Source organism: Morus notabilis, unplaced genomic scaffold (genome assembly GCF_000414095.1).
Source record: "Morus notabilis unplaced genomic scaffold, ASM41409v2 Scaffold43, whole genome shotgun sequence".
NCBI classification, from domain to species: domain Eukaryota; kingdom Viridiplantae; phylum Streptophyta; class Magnoliopsida; order Rosales; family Moraceae; genus Morus; species Morus notabilis.
In genome coordinates this window covers 292,984-305,532 of record NW_010360031.1, presented here as the reverse complement: position 1 = coordinate 305,532, position 12,549 = coordinate 292,984, and the positions used below count along the sequence as shown (strand labels likewise).

The following is a 12,549-nucleotide window of genomic DNA, read 5'->3' as shown; positions in this document are numbered from 1 at the left end:
CCTCTCAATCATGAAAAGCTCTTCCTTCATTGTAGCAATCCAATTTTGATCCATCTTGGCTTCTTCATAATCTGCAGGTTCACACACAGCAATGTTGCATCTTTGATAAACATAAGAAAGTAGTCTTATGCCTCTGATAGGAATGTCATCCACCATGTCATTTTGCCAGTGTCTTATGCTTTCTTATGCTGTGTCCAAAACAAGAAACTTGAGCTTTGGCTCTTTTGACGTTGGATCCATCTTTTTTTGCAGCGTCCCAATTCCACTCTTCATCTTCCACAAAGTGCACATCCTTGCTTATAATAATTTTTCCAGTTTATGGTTGGAAAACTTTATAAGCTTTTGTAACCGAGCTGTAGCCAATGAAGATGCCAGGAAGTGCTCTTTTATTTAGTTTATCTCTCTTGATTTGTGGAACATGAGTAAAACACACACATCTAAATATTTTAAGGAAATTTAGAGATGGTTTATGACCATACCATGCCTCGAAGGGTGTTTGATTCTTCACTGCTCTTGTGAGAAGCCTATTTTGTAAAAAAACAGCCGTGTGAGCTGCTTCTGCCCAGAACTGCTTGGGTAGATTCTTCTCATGTAATATACATTTTGTCATCTCTAAAATGTATATGTTTCTCCTTTCACTAACTCCATTTTGTTGTGGAGTGTAGGAAGCAGTTAGCTGGTGTTCAATGCCAGCTTCCTCGCAAAACAAATTGAATTTTTCTGAGGTGTATTCCTCTCCATTATCTGACCTTAGAATTTGAATTTTGTAGCCACTTTGGTTTTCCATCATTTTCTTGAACTTCCAAAACACTCCAGCTACTTCTGACTTGAATTTCAAGAAAAAAATCCAGCACATTCTTGTAAAATCATCAATGAAAGCAATGTAATACCGATTACCTGCTAATGATGGAGTTCTTTGAGGACCGGATACATTTGTGTGGATTAGCTGCAACTTGTGAGTGGCTCTTCAGGTTGAGTTGAGAAATGGTTTCCTCTTTGGCTTTCCAAACTGACATGCTTTGCAAATTGGAATGTGATCATCGAGTTTCGGAAGATCATTTATCATCATCTTGGATTTCATCTACAATAGCCCCTGATGATGATAGTGGCCGAGCCTCTTGTGCCAACTTCTGTGATACTTTCTTTTATTGGGTAAGCAGATTGCTCCTCCTCCAATGGATTGAGTGAAAAACACCTTCCCTCCATTTTGACCTTGAACATCTCTTAGCCTGCTGGATCCTCTATCAGGCACACTTTGCTCTTGAAGATCACTTTGAATCCTTTCTCTATTAATTGACCAACACTGAGTAGCTTTTGATTAATATCTCACATCTGTGATCAACTTAATTCCGGAACAGCTTGCAATGGCTATGGTGCCCTTGCCTTTAACGGCAATATATTCACTATTTCCAATTCTAACTTTCTTGGTCTCAGTGCTCCTTAACTCTTTGAACTACTCCTTATCATATGTCATATGGTTACTGTAACCACTATCAATTAACCAACATTCACTTGAATCAAGGCTTGTGAAACAAGTTGCAACAAAGAGTTGATCTTCTTCTTCTCGATCAGCAACTTGGGCTTTTGCTTCTTGTTGTTGAACTTTGCTTCTACAAATCAAAGCTTCGTGGCTCTGTTGATTGCACTTGTTGCATTTTGCATCAGGTCTTCTCCAACATTTGAAAGGAGGGTGACCTTTTTTGCCACAATGTTGACATGGAGGATAATTTCTTTTCATGCCAACGTTTTTGTTTCCTATTTTACCTTTGTTCCTAATTGCAGTACTCTCACCGCTTGCTCCTTGAATCTTCTTGTTCTTGTTCTTCTTGTTTCTTCCATCATCTTGATGCTTGACTGCTAAGGCTCCTTCAATAGCTCCTTCCTGTCTCATTACACGTCGTTGCTCTTATGCTTGAAAGGCACTCAAAAGCTCTGCTAGTGTAATTTTGGACAAGTCCTTAGTATTTTCTAAGGTTGTGATTATAGCCTCAAATCTTTCAGGCACCATTACAAGGATTTTCTCAACAATCCTTGAATCTGATAGAGTGGAACCCAGTAATCTGACACGATTTGCTATGCTGAGTAGTCGGCCAGAATACTACTTTATGGTTTCAGTCTCCTTCATCCTTTGCAGCTCAAAGTCACGTACCAGGTTTAGTACTTGCATCCCTCGAATTCTTTCATCTCCTTCATACTCAGTCTTGAGATAATCCCATATCTCCTTTGCTGACTTTAGAGACATGATACGAGTGAAGATGGTGGATGAAACTGCAGTAAACAAGCACGCCTTTGCCTTTGATTTCTTGGTTTTCCTCTCCTTGAAATTTTTTATCTAAGCCATTGTGGGATTGTTCATCAGGGGAGTAATCTCATAATCATCTTCCCCAGCCTCCCAGAGATCCAAAGCTTCCAGATGCGTCTCCATTCTAACAGCCCAGATCTGATAGCTTTCTCCATTGAAGACTGGTGGTGGAGTTGAAGAAAAAATGGCTTCTCCTTCCATGGCGTCCACTGAATTTTCTCTTGTACACACGCAGATCCCTCAAGAAAAAGAGCTCTGATACCAATTGTTGTTAATTTGAATAAAAAACCAGAAAACAATGTTTGCTTGTGATAAAGGAACAACAACGGTAAAATAAAGAACAATGAAAAAGAGAGAGAGAGAGAGAACTGATGCAAACGTGAGTAATTTGTTCATACAATCTGAATTACAATTTATAAATAAAACATAACTAACCACTAACATCATAGTCCTGAAATTCAGCCACGATTCTACACATGATCTTCTGAAAGAAAACAACCTCCTAGAAAACCAGTTACGACTTCTTTGAACCATTCAAATTAAATAATAAAAAAAACCTCAACAACATGGCAACACATCTAACAACTTCAATAACGTGGCAGCAGTCCTAAACACATGTTTAACAAAAATTAAAAATCATTGTGACTCATTAAGGTTTTAGTTTCAAACAATTACTGAAAATCACATATTTTGCATCTCTTCTTCTACCGACTAAAAGCAAAAACTTTGTCAAACGGACCCACATCGAGGGACTGCCTCCAGACGCCAAGACCACCTCCGATGTGGCTCGCGTTTCAATCCCACTCATCATACCAGCATAACGGAATCTGATGCGTTTGCTTCCAAGGGTTGTAGAGAAATAGAAGGGCCTTACATCAAGTATGACGTGAACAAATAGGGAAGCCAATTCTGCTTGCAGGGCCAGTCATACCGGAGCCACCGTTTAGTAGTACTAGTTTAGAACAGAAATGGATTTAAGTTTCTAAGTAAGTTCAAGGCTGGCTCTGCGGTTTATTGTGCTTTTGGAAGCGAATGCATCTTAAAGAAAGATCAATTCCAATAGCTGCTGTTGGGTTTTGAGCTATGTGGATTGCCATTCTTAGTGGCGATGAAGCCGCACTATGGGGCTGAGACGATGGAAGAAGCATTGCCGAACGGGTTAGGAGAGAGAGTTGGGGGAAGAGGAGTGGTTCACAGTGGGTGGATTCATCAGCGACTAATAGTGGAGCACCCTTCTGTTGGGTGCAGCTTTGTCACGTATAGCGGGTCAGGTTCTGCAACGGAGGCGTTAGTAAGGTGATGATACTGTATTAAGGTGATCAGTTCTTCCAAGCAAGGCTGATTGGAAACGGGTTGAGGGCGGGTGCCGAAGTGAAGAGAGGCGATGAAGATGGTGCCGGGTTTTTACGCGAGAGAGTGTGCGTGAAGCGGTGCAGAAGGAACTAGCCTTTTTGATGCGTTAGGATTTAAGAACATCCCAAAGTTAAATAAGACAAATTTTCGATTTTCATAAAGTCTTTTGACGATGTCGGATTTGGATAAAAAAATATTTATTTTCTGAATGGAAACGGGTCAACGGACAAAACTTGTAGCATCGCTACAACGTTTTTCGTTCAAATTCCTTCGTTTAGGCCTCCAAAAGGGCGTTTTTTTTCTTTCCATTTTTAGTAAATTTTGTATTTGTAATAAGTTGACCTAAGAAATTCAATTCTAGTTCTAATTGCGTTTTCTTTTTTCTTGCGTCCAGTAGTTTCTGATTTAGTTTCTAGTTTATGATTTTCCTTTTTTAGAAAATTATGTATTTTTTTAGTATTTAAATTATAGAATAGGTTTGTTTCTTGTTTCTGTTTTGCCTATTTATATGAACGTTCTCTTATAATGAAAATCAATTATGTTGAATAAAATTTTACAGTTTTTCTTGAATATTCTCTCTTCCCGAATTCCAGTATTCTGTGTGAATCAACAGTTTTTGAAGTAATTTTCTTGGTATTCTGTATGAATAAACAATTAATTAGTTACCCTTTTATTTTATTATATAATTTTTTTCCCTTTAACCAAGCTTCCGCTATATCAGTGCGCAAGCGATTACGGCGGATGGGAGAAGGGAGTGAAGTCGGGAGAGAGGTCAGGAACAACCGAAACAAGTTATGAGAGTTACTTTTCAACAATAATTTTGATTCTTCTTATATTGTTGATTTCAATCAGCAGCTTCATATCATGTTGTCTGTTTTCCAGTTGGCTATAACGTTGCTTGTTCGGACTTATGTCTGTAATGCTACACGTTTGTGCTTGGGAGACTTCTTTGGCTGCTATCATATATTACGTTTCATATTTTCACATCTTTATTCCATTTAACGACAAACCTTACAAGCTTGCTGTTCATGAGGGAAGTGAGATTAATATTGTGTCTCATGGATTTGTCAAATGAATGAATCTTCAAACGAACCGTTTTGGATAGATTAGATAAGTAAAAGGTTTTTTGTTTTTAAAAAGATGTCTAGTAACTCTTCAATTTGGTCCTTTAAAGATATATGTTTAATTACGACGTTCTTCCCATAAATGTCACTCATATTTTGATAGGATTTTCTTGAGTTGATGATTATGAGGTGAGGTACACCAAAGGGAATAAATGTGTATTTCCAATTCCATGCCTAAAGAAAAGTCTCCTATACCTAAGACCAATCTTCCTTAACAAGCTTCAAGTAAGTTAACTCGTACCCCTAGGTCAGATGATATACGTATTGAGAAATTGAAAATAAGAAAGAAGTTATGATAACTAATGAGGTTGTTTATCCCAAGTCCTTGCCAGAGTCTATTAGTGACGAACCATCTCCTTTCCATTAATCCACCGTTTCATCACCACCTAATTCTTTGCCCATTGATTCTAGTCCCGCTAAATCATGTGTTGCAAAGTCACCAATAAAATGCATGATAAAATTCCCAACTCTTATATTTTTATTTTTTGTTATTTTTTGTTATTTTTTTTGTTTTATTTGTTTGTTTTTTGTTTGTTTTTTGCTTTTGGATCTAATGCATATTTAAGTGATTTTCCTCCTAATGTGACTATAGGATTGGTTTTCAATAAAATGGAGTTGTTTACTTATGGTGGTGATTAGAAATCTCAAGTGTTTTTTGCGCTTATTTTGCAGGCAGAGAGTTTCTATAGCCAATAATCACGCTCCTTTAGCTTCTTTCAAATTCAAGTGTTAAGATTCGAGAATTTCTTGCGTTGTAGATTGTTACTTCATGATTTTTTTGAGCTTCGACTCGACGGAGTCGAATACTTCTCTAGCCAGATGTGAATGATGAAGACTAAGAAGTTGTCTTGAAAGAAGATAAATGTAAAAAATAAATTAAATTGATTTGGATTGATTTTTATTTGTTTTCCTTTATTTGTGTATGATTTTAAGTATTTATTAATTTCCGGTTTTGGTCTTATAACTAGCCTATAAAATGGCTACGCCATTATAGACAAGGCATATTGTTTTTTTTTTTAATTGAAAGATTTCTTATCTTATATACATATATATTTATTTTAGTACTGATATAAACCTTTAAAGGTTAATTTGTGTACTGATATGATCATTTTTTCACAGGAAAAATATGGAGGTTAAAAATTCATCTCTACACATGGTAATGTATCCCTGGTTTGCTCTTGGCCATATTATTCTACTCCATGTCTTCAAAAAACTAGCCCAAAGGGGCCACAAAATCTTCTTTGTCCCAACCAAAACAATTTGAGAAAATTGTAAAAATTACCCTTAAATACATCTGGAGTTATACTCTTTTATTGTGATTGACTGTAATCTGTCAAATTATAAAATAGTACCATCTTCAATTCGTTTACTTTGGCCTCGTTCGTTTCGCTGATTCGAGTTTAGAATTCGAGTTTTGCTACAGTAAAAAGCTCTAACAAACAGTCACATCTAACTTTTTTGCTACAGTAAAAAGCTCTCACATAAAATCACATCTCAACTCGAATCAGCGAAACGAACGAGGCCTTTGTGTTTTTTGACCTTTTTTTTATTTTTATTTGTTTTTTGTTGGAAGCAATGAGCAAACAACTTTTTGCTTCCAATTTTTGGTTTATACAATATAGAGCTACTAACTTTTATTTTTGCAAATACTCATTTAACCACATTTAAAGTCACAAACCATAAAACCGCGTTTTATTAATTCACCATCTTCAACTCCTTGCTTTTTTTCTCATACAAATATAAAATATATGTTGGCATACGATTTGAAAATATCATGATTTGCATACAAGCACACTACCAATTTATGGATCATTAGGACCAAGGACTTAATTCATTCATTCTATTTGCTGTGCCAAAAGAATTTTAATTGTACTTAATTTTTTTATATATTTTTTTAAGGAAGAACCAATTATTTATAAGGTGTGTGTGTAAAGGGTATTTTTTTCTAATAATTTTGTCTTACACAATAATTTTATCAATCGACAATTAGTAATAAAATAATTTATTGAAAAAGATTCACCCTTATCTCAATTTAATCTCGTGCCCCATAAAAAATATGTCAGCAGATCTTCATGCCTAATTATTACTAAGATTAATAATATAGAAGTGAAAATAGTATTTATACTGGCGTTTTTTCTCGTTCTCTCTCAACCAAAAAACAGAGCATGGGTGTGAAGTGTTTGGTCGGGGCTAATTATTGCGGAAGAAAAGTCAAATTATATTATTAGAAGTTTTTAATTATTTAAATTACTACTTTTATAATTAGTAAAGTTTTATTTTGGCTTAATTCTTAGGTAAAATATGAATTAGTTTACGTTTTTGTTTTTAATTTTTAAAATGATTTATTTTCTTACCTTTTATTTGAATTGTTTTGTTACTGCTTGGGACAATTTAACTTATAAATATGTTAGTCTTATGATGTAAGGTGAGAAAATTTTTATGAATAAAATTTGAGTGTTTACACTTTTTGTTTATCCAATTTCGCATTCTTTGTAAATTAACAAATTTTAATACTAATTTTTAGTATTCTGTGTGAATCAACGGATTTGAAAGCAGCTTTTTTTGTAAATATTGAAGCATGAACATTAATCATGTGATGCAAGCCAATTTCTTTAATCGTTCCCATCACCGTTCCTCACATCGACGGCCTCCCTTTATTTTACTCTCACTTGATCCGTGGACAATATTATTTAACTAGATTGATCCAAATATGTTAATAGTTGATTGTGACCCTGACGACAAAACAAAAGTAAATTGATTAATTTCCACTTACTGTTCGAGACCTTTTATTCAATCTTCCACTTAATATTTAAATATTGAAGCATCAATGTTAATCATGTGATGCAAGCCAAATTCTTGATGCAATCTAATTAAATACCAATTTATGTAATGAGAACTCGCAAGTCACAGCAAATAATTAAATTTTCTTTTTCACCCCTTTCCTTAGAAATTTGCATACTTTTTGATATTGATTATACTTTTCTTGATGTAGAAGGATCTAATGGCCAACATCTTCAATTAAAGCACTCCATCAGATAAGTGTAAGCACTTTGTCATATAGATTTCCTGCCAACATGTATATTATTTGAGTGCTGATATAAATCCATAAATGTTAATTTGTGTATTGACAGCGATCATTTTTCACAGGAGAAAAACATGGAGGCAGATGATTCATCTTTGCACATCGCAATGTATCCCTGGTTTGCTTTTGGCCATATCACTCCATTCCTCCATCTCTCTAACAAACTAGCCAAAAGAGGCCACAAAATCTCCTTCTTTGTCCCAACCAGAACACAATCCAAAATTGAGCATTTCAATCACTTTCCCCACCTCATCACCTTTGCTCCCATCACCGTTCCTCACATTGACGGCCTCCCTTTGGGCGCCGAGACCACTTACGATGTGCCTAACCCTTTGTTGTTCCCACTCATCATAATGGCCATGGAAAAGACAAAGCTTCAAATTGAACTTCTTCTTCGTAACCTCAAACCCGACATTATCTTCTTCGATTTCGCTCACTGGATACCAAATTTGGCACGTCCGCTGGGCATTAAATCCGTCTTCTATTCAATTATCAGTCCTGTTTCGATAGGTTACGGTGTCGCTAGGGAAAACGTCCAGAAAAAAGAAGCTGAAATATCCGAACAAACTTTTTTGCATCCGCCGCCTGATTTCCCTGATTCATCGTCCATGAATCTCCACCTCCACGAGACAAAATTCTTTGCTGCGAATTCAAAGCCTCCACAATTCGACGGCGGTACTCGTACCAGCTTATTTCGCCGAATTTATACTAGCATGATGGAAAGTGATGCTCTAGCGTTCAAGGCGTGTAGGGTTTTTTTGTAGGGAAATTGAAGGGCTATATATAGAGTATCTCCAAAGAAAGTTTAACAAGATATTGCTGCTTGCCGCACCAGTCATGCCAGAGCCACCAGTGAGTACTAGTTTAGAAGAAAAATGGGCGAATTTTCTAGGTGGCTTCAAGGCTGGCTCGGGGATTTACTGTGCTTTGGGAAGTGAGTGGACCCTAACAAAAGAACAATTCCAAGAGCTTCTTTTGGGGTTTGAGCTTTCGGGGTTGCCGTTCTTGGCCGCGCTGAAACCACCTTACGGGGCTGAGAAGATTGAGGAAGCGCTGCCGGAGGGGTTCGGAGAAAGAATTAGAGGAAGAGGAGTGGTTCATGGTGGGTGGATTCAACAACGGCTGATATTGGAGCACCCTTGTGTTGGGTGTTTTGTCACGCATTGCGGTTCGGGTTCTTTAATGGAGGGATTGTTGAGTAAATCTCAGCTGGTTATGATACCTCATGTAGGTGACCATTGTTTTCGAGCGAGGCTCATTGGTAACATATTCAAGGCCGGGGTTGAAGTGGAGCGAGCTGAGGAAGATGGGTTCTTCACAAAGGAGAGTGTTTGCAAAGCGATTAAAACAGTGATGGAAGAAGAAAACTACTACTGTGACAAGGATCAGAGCCATCTCCAACCGTGCCAAGTTGCGAGAGAGATAAGAGCCAACCATGCCCAGTTGCGAGAGCTTCTTTCCCTTAAAGATCTCGAGTCTTCTTACATTGATGATTTTAGTAAGAAACTTCAATTACTTCTGTAAAGTTTGTTTACTGTATAATGTGGTTCGCGAGAAATATGACGATGTTAGTAAGAAACTTCAATTCTTCTGTAAAGTTTGTTTACTGTATAAAGTGGTTCGCGAGAAATATGACGATGTTAGTAAGAAACTTCAATTACTTCTGTAAAGTTTGTTTACTATGTAATGTGGTTCGCGAGAGATTTGTTGATTTTAGTAAGAAACTTCCATTACTTTTGTAAAGTTTGTTTACTATGTACTGTGGTTCGCGAGAGATTTGATGATTTTAGTAAGAAACTTATGGCTATTTAGTTTGTTAATTTGAGTTTTTAATTTGAGTTGAGATATGATTTTATTTAAAAAAAATTTATTGTATTAAAAAAATTAGATGTAATAGTTTTTTAGAGTTTTTTATTATAACAAAACTCGAATTATAAACTCAAATCGGTAAAATGAACAAAACCTTCAATTACTTATGCAAAGTTTATCTTATATATGATGAGGTTCGCAAGAAATTCCTACATTGTATTGTTATGGTGTCTGTTAGACTAATATCTTAGTAGTATTTAGTATCGTTTTAGATTTGCCCTTCCATCGATAAAATGCTTCCATTGATTAGAGCAATCTTTATCAAAAAGAACCTTATGTGCCGAGATAGTCCTCCGTTTTTGAACCCCGAGTGTATGTCCTTCTCTTCACTAGATTATTAGCATTGTATCGTGATATCTATAATGTTATTTAATTTGAATGCAAGCTCGCTTTAAAAAAAAGGATTATTATCACTGGTATTCTTTAACTTTAGAGTTATTACTAATTTACTCTCTGAATTTTAAAAACTCTCACTTTGTCTTTTAAATTTTAAAATTTGTCTCATTTAGGCCTTTTTATAAGAATTTTTGGTAAACTCGGACTGAAAATATGAGTTAATTAGTTTTTATCTATTTCTTTTTAAAATAAATTTAAATAAAAAGATCATGTGATTGTGTTATTCTCATTTTTTTTATATGCTTTTAGCATAAATTGAGAGTGAAGTGAGAGTTTACTTGCTATTTTTATATGACCACATTTAACCCCTATTTATAAGTGAGATTTCATAAAAATTTCTGTTCACTCTCACTTTATCCATGGACAATATTGTTTTACTGGAAGGATCCAAATGTGTTAATAGTTAATTGTGACCCTGACGACAAAACAAAAGTAAATTGATTAATTTCCGCTTACTGTTCGAGACCTTTTATTCAATCTTCCAGCTAATATTTAAATCTTGAAGTATGAATGTCAATCATGTGATGCAAGCCAAATTCTTGATGCAATCTAATTAAATAGCAATTTATGTAATGAGAACTCGCAAGTCACAGCAAACAATTAAATTTTCTCCGCCACCTCTTTCCTTAGAAATTTGCATATTTCTTGGCATTGATTATACTTTCTTGATGTAGAAGGATCTAAAGGCCAACATCTTCAATTAAAGCACTCCATCAGATTAGTGTAAGCACTTCATCATATAAAGATTTCCTTCTCTTCTTCGTTAGTGGGCCGGCCGAAACTTTGAAAACTCAAATAATTAAAGTATATTTTTTTCACAACTTAAATTATAACTCAAATTTTTTATTACAATATTTTTTATATAAAAATTTAAATTTAATTTTTTTATAAAATTCACTTTTACAATTCAATTTCTAACTCCAATTACGAAAAAAAAGCATATCATAAATCCATAAAACAGAGGCGCAGAAACAAAAGGAGATAAAAGATATAAAATCACGTGCAACCCAGCCCATGAACAACTTCATTTATGGTCATGCTTTATTTATGGTCATGCTTTGTTTTCTGTTGAATTGAACACTTAGGTATGAAGATCTGCTGACATATTTTTTTATCTTAGTAACTGTTTTTTAATTAAATTTTAATATTTAATAAATTATTTAGATATTTTATTTTTATTTATATAATTAAATTCTTAAATTTAAATAATTAATAAAAAAACAACTATCCAGTTAAGTGATGTCAAACGTGCTGTGCCGGGCCAGCACGGCACGCTTGACCCCAGGCCCCTCACGGGCCTGGGCCGTGCCAAGCACAGCCCTGCACAGTGCAGGGCCGTGCCTGGGCTAGGCTTGAGAAGAAAAACTCAGGCCCAGTCCAGGCCCTTGGCCCTAGTCCATAAGGGCAGGCCCTTGTATTTTTTTTTAAATTTAATTAAAAAAAATATCATATGTCCCAAAAGATGTGATTTTATTGAATTGACGAGTACACATAAATGACTGCCTCGTTAAAAACCTTGCTAAGTAAAACCGTGGGGAGATCGGGACAAAACCTTAGCGAAGAAAAAAAGAGTGCAGTAGCTAGGAATAGTAAATTACAAACCTAAGTGCTTCCAGAAGATTCTGTTATTTCTAAGTTAGAAAAATATTCTTGCATCGAATCATCTGTGTATTGTTGTTTTCGTCTTTTGGCATCTTCCCAGTCTTTAACGCACATTAGTCCCTCTAAGATATCTGGATGCATTCTGCTTCTCTTCTCGTCAAGAATTCGGTTGCTTGCGCTAAAAGCTTGCTCCGATGCTACCGTTGACACTGGAGTTGTCAAAATGTCACGAGCTATTATGGACAGTGTTGGAAAATGATCTGTATTGCTCTTCCACCTGTGACGACCCTCCTACGAGGCCGCTACCGTAGCTTACTTTTTAACTTGTACTTACTGGGGTTTCTTAAAATTTGCGGAACATTTTTTTTTTTTTAAACATAAGAAAGAATACTTTCATAATTCGTAACAATAATTTCAAAAGAATGAATCACTAAATTACTTAAAGCTTTTCTTAATTTTAGTTAAGATAAAACCTTCTAAAAATATCTTTCGAATTGAGTGACATTTGAACTCTTGTTTCATATACTCTTTAAAAGCCTTTCTAAAACTAGCCAATACATTCGGGCCATCTAATTTGACCTTCAAATGAATTTCGTGAGAAATCTTAAATTCAAGTACTTCTTAAAGTCCTTTCAAAATCAATCATTTAAACCATCATGTTTAAAATTCGTTTATCTGTTGCATGCACTATTGCAACGTTCTAAAATTTAAATACTCAAAATTAAGGTTGTTAGCTACAACCTCAGTTTCCCTAACATACATATGTACATATACTTTTTAAACATACATGCTTGAAACATTTGAATCATATAAACATATAC

General features: G+C 35.3%; 1 protein-coding gene across 1 annotated transcript; it reads left to right on the top strand.

The window, feature by feature from the left end:
- The first annotated feature begins 7,935 nt into the window (after positions 1–7,935).
- On the top strand, positions 7,936–9,385 carry LOC21393840 (anthocyanidin 3-O-glucoside 2''-O-glucosyltransferase). The gene is made up of 2 exons (XM_024164024.1): positions 7,936–8,536; positions 8,613–9,385. The coding sequence occupies exons 1-2, from the start codon at positions 7,936–7,938 to the stop codon at positions 9,383–9,385; spliced, it is 1,374 nt and encodes a 457-aa protein (XP_024019792.1).
- Positions 9,386–12,549: the final 3,164 nt, after the last annotated feature.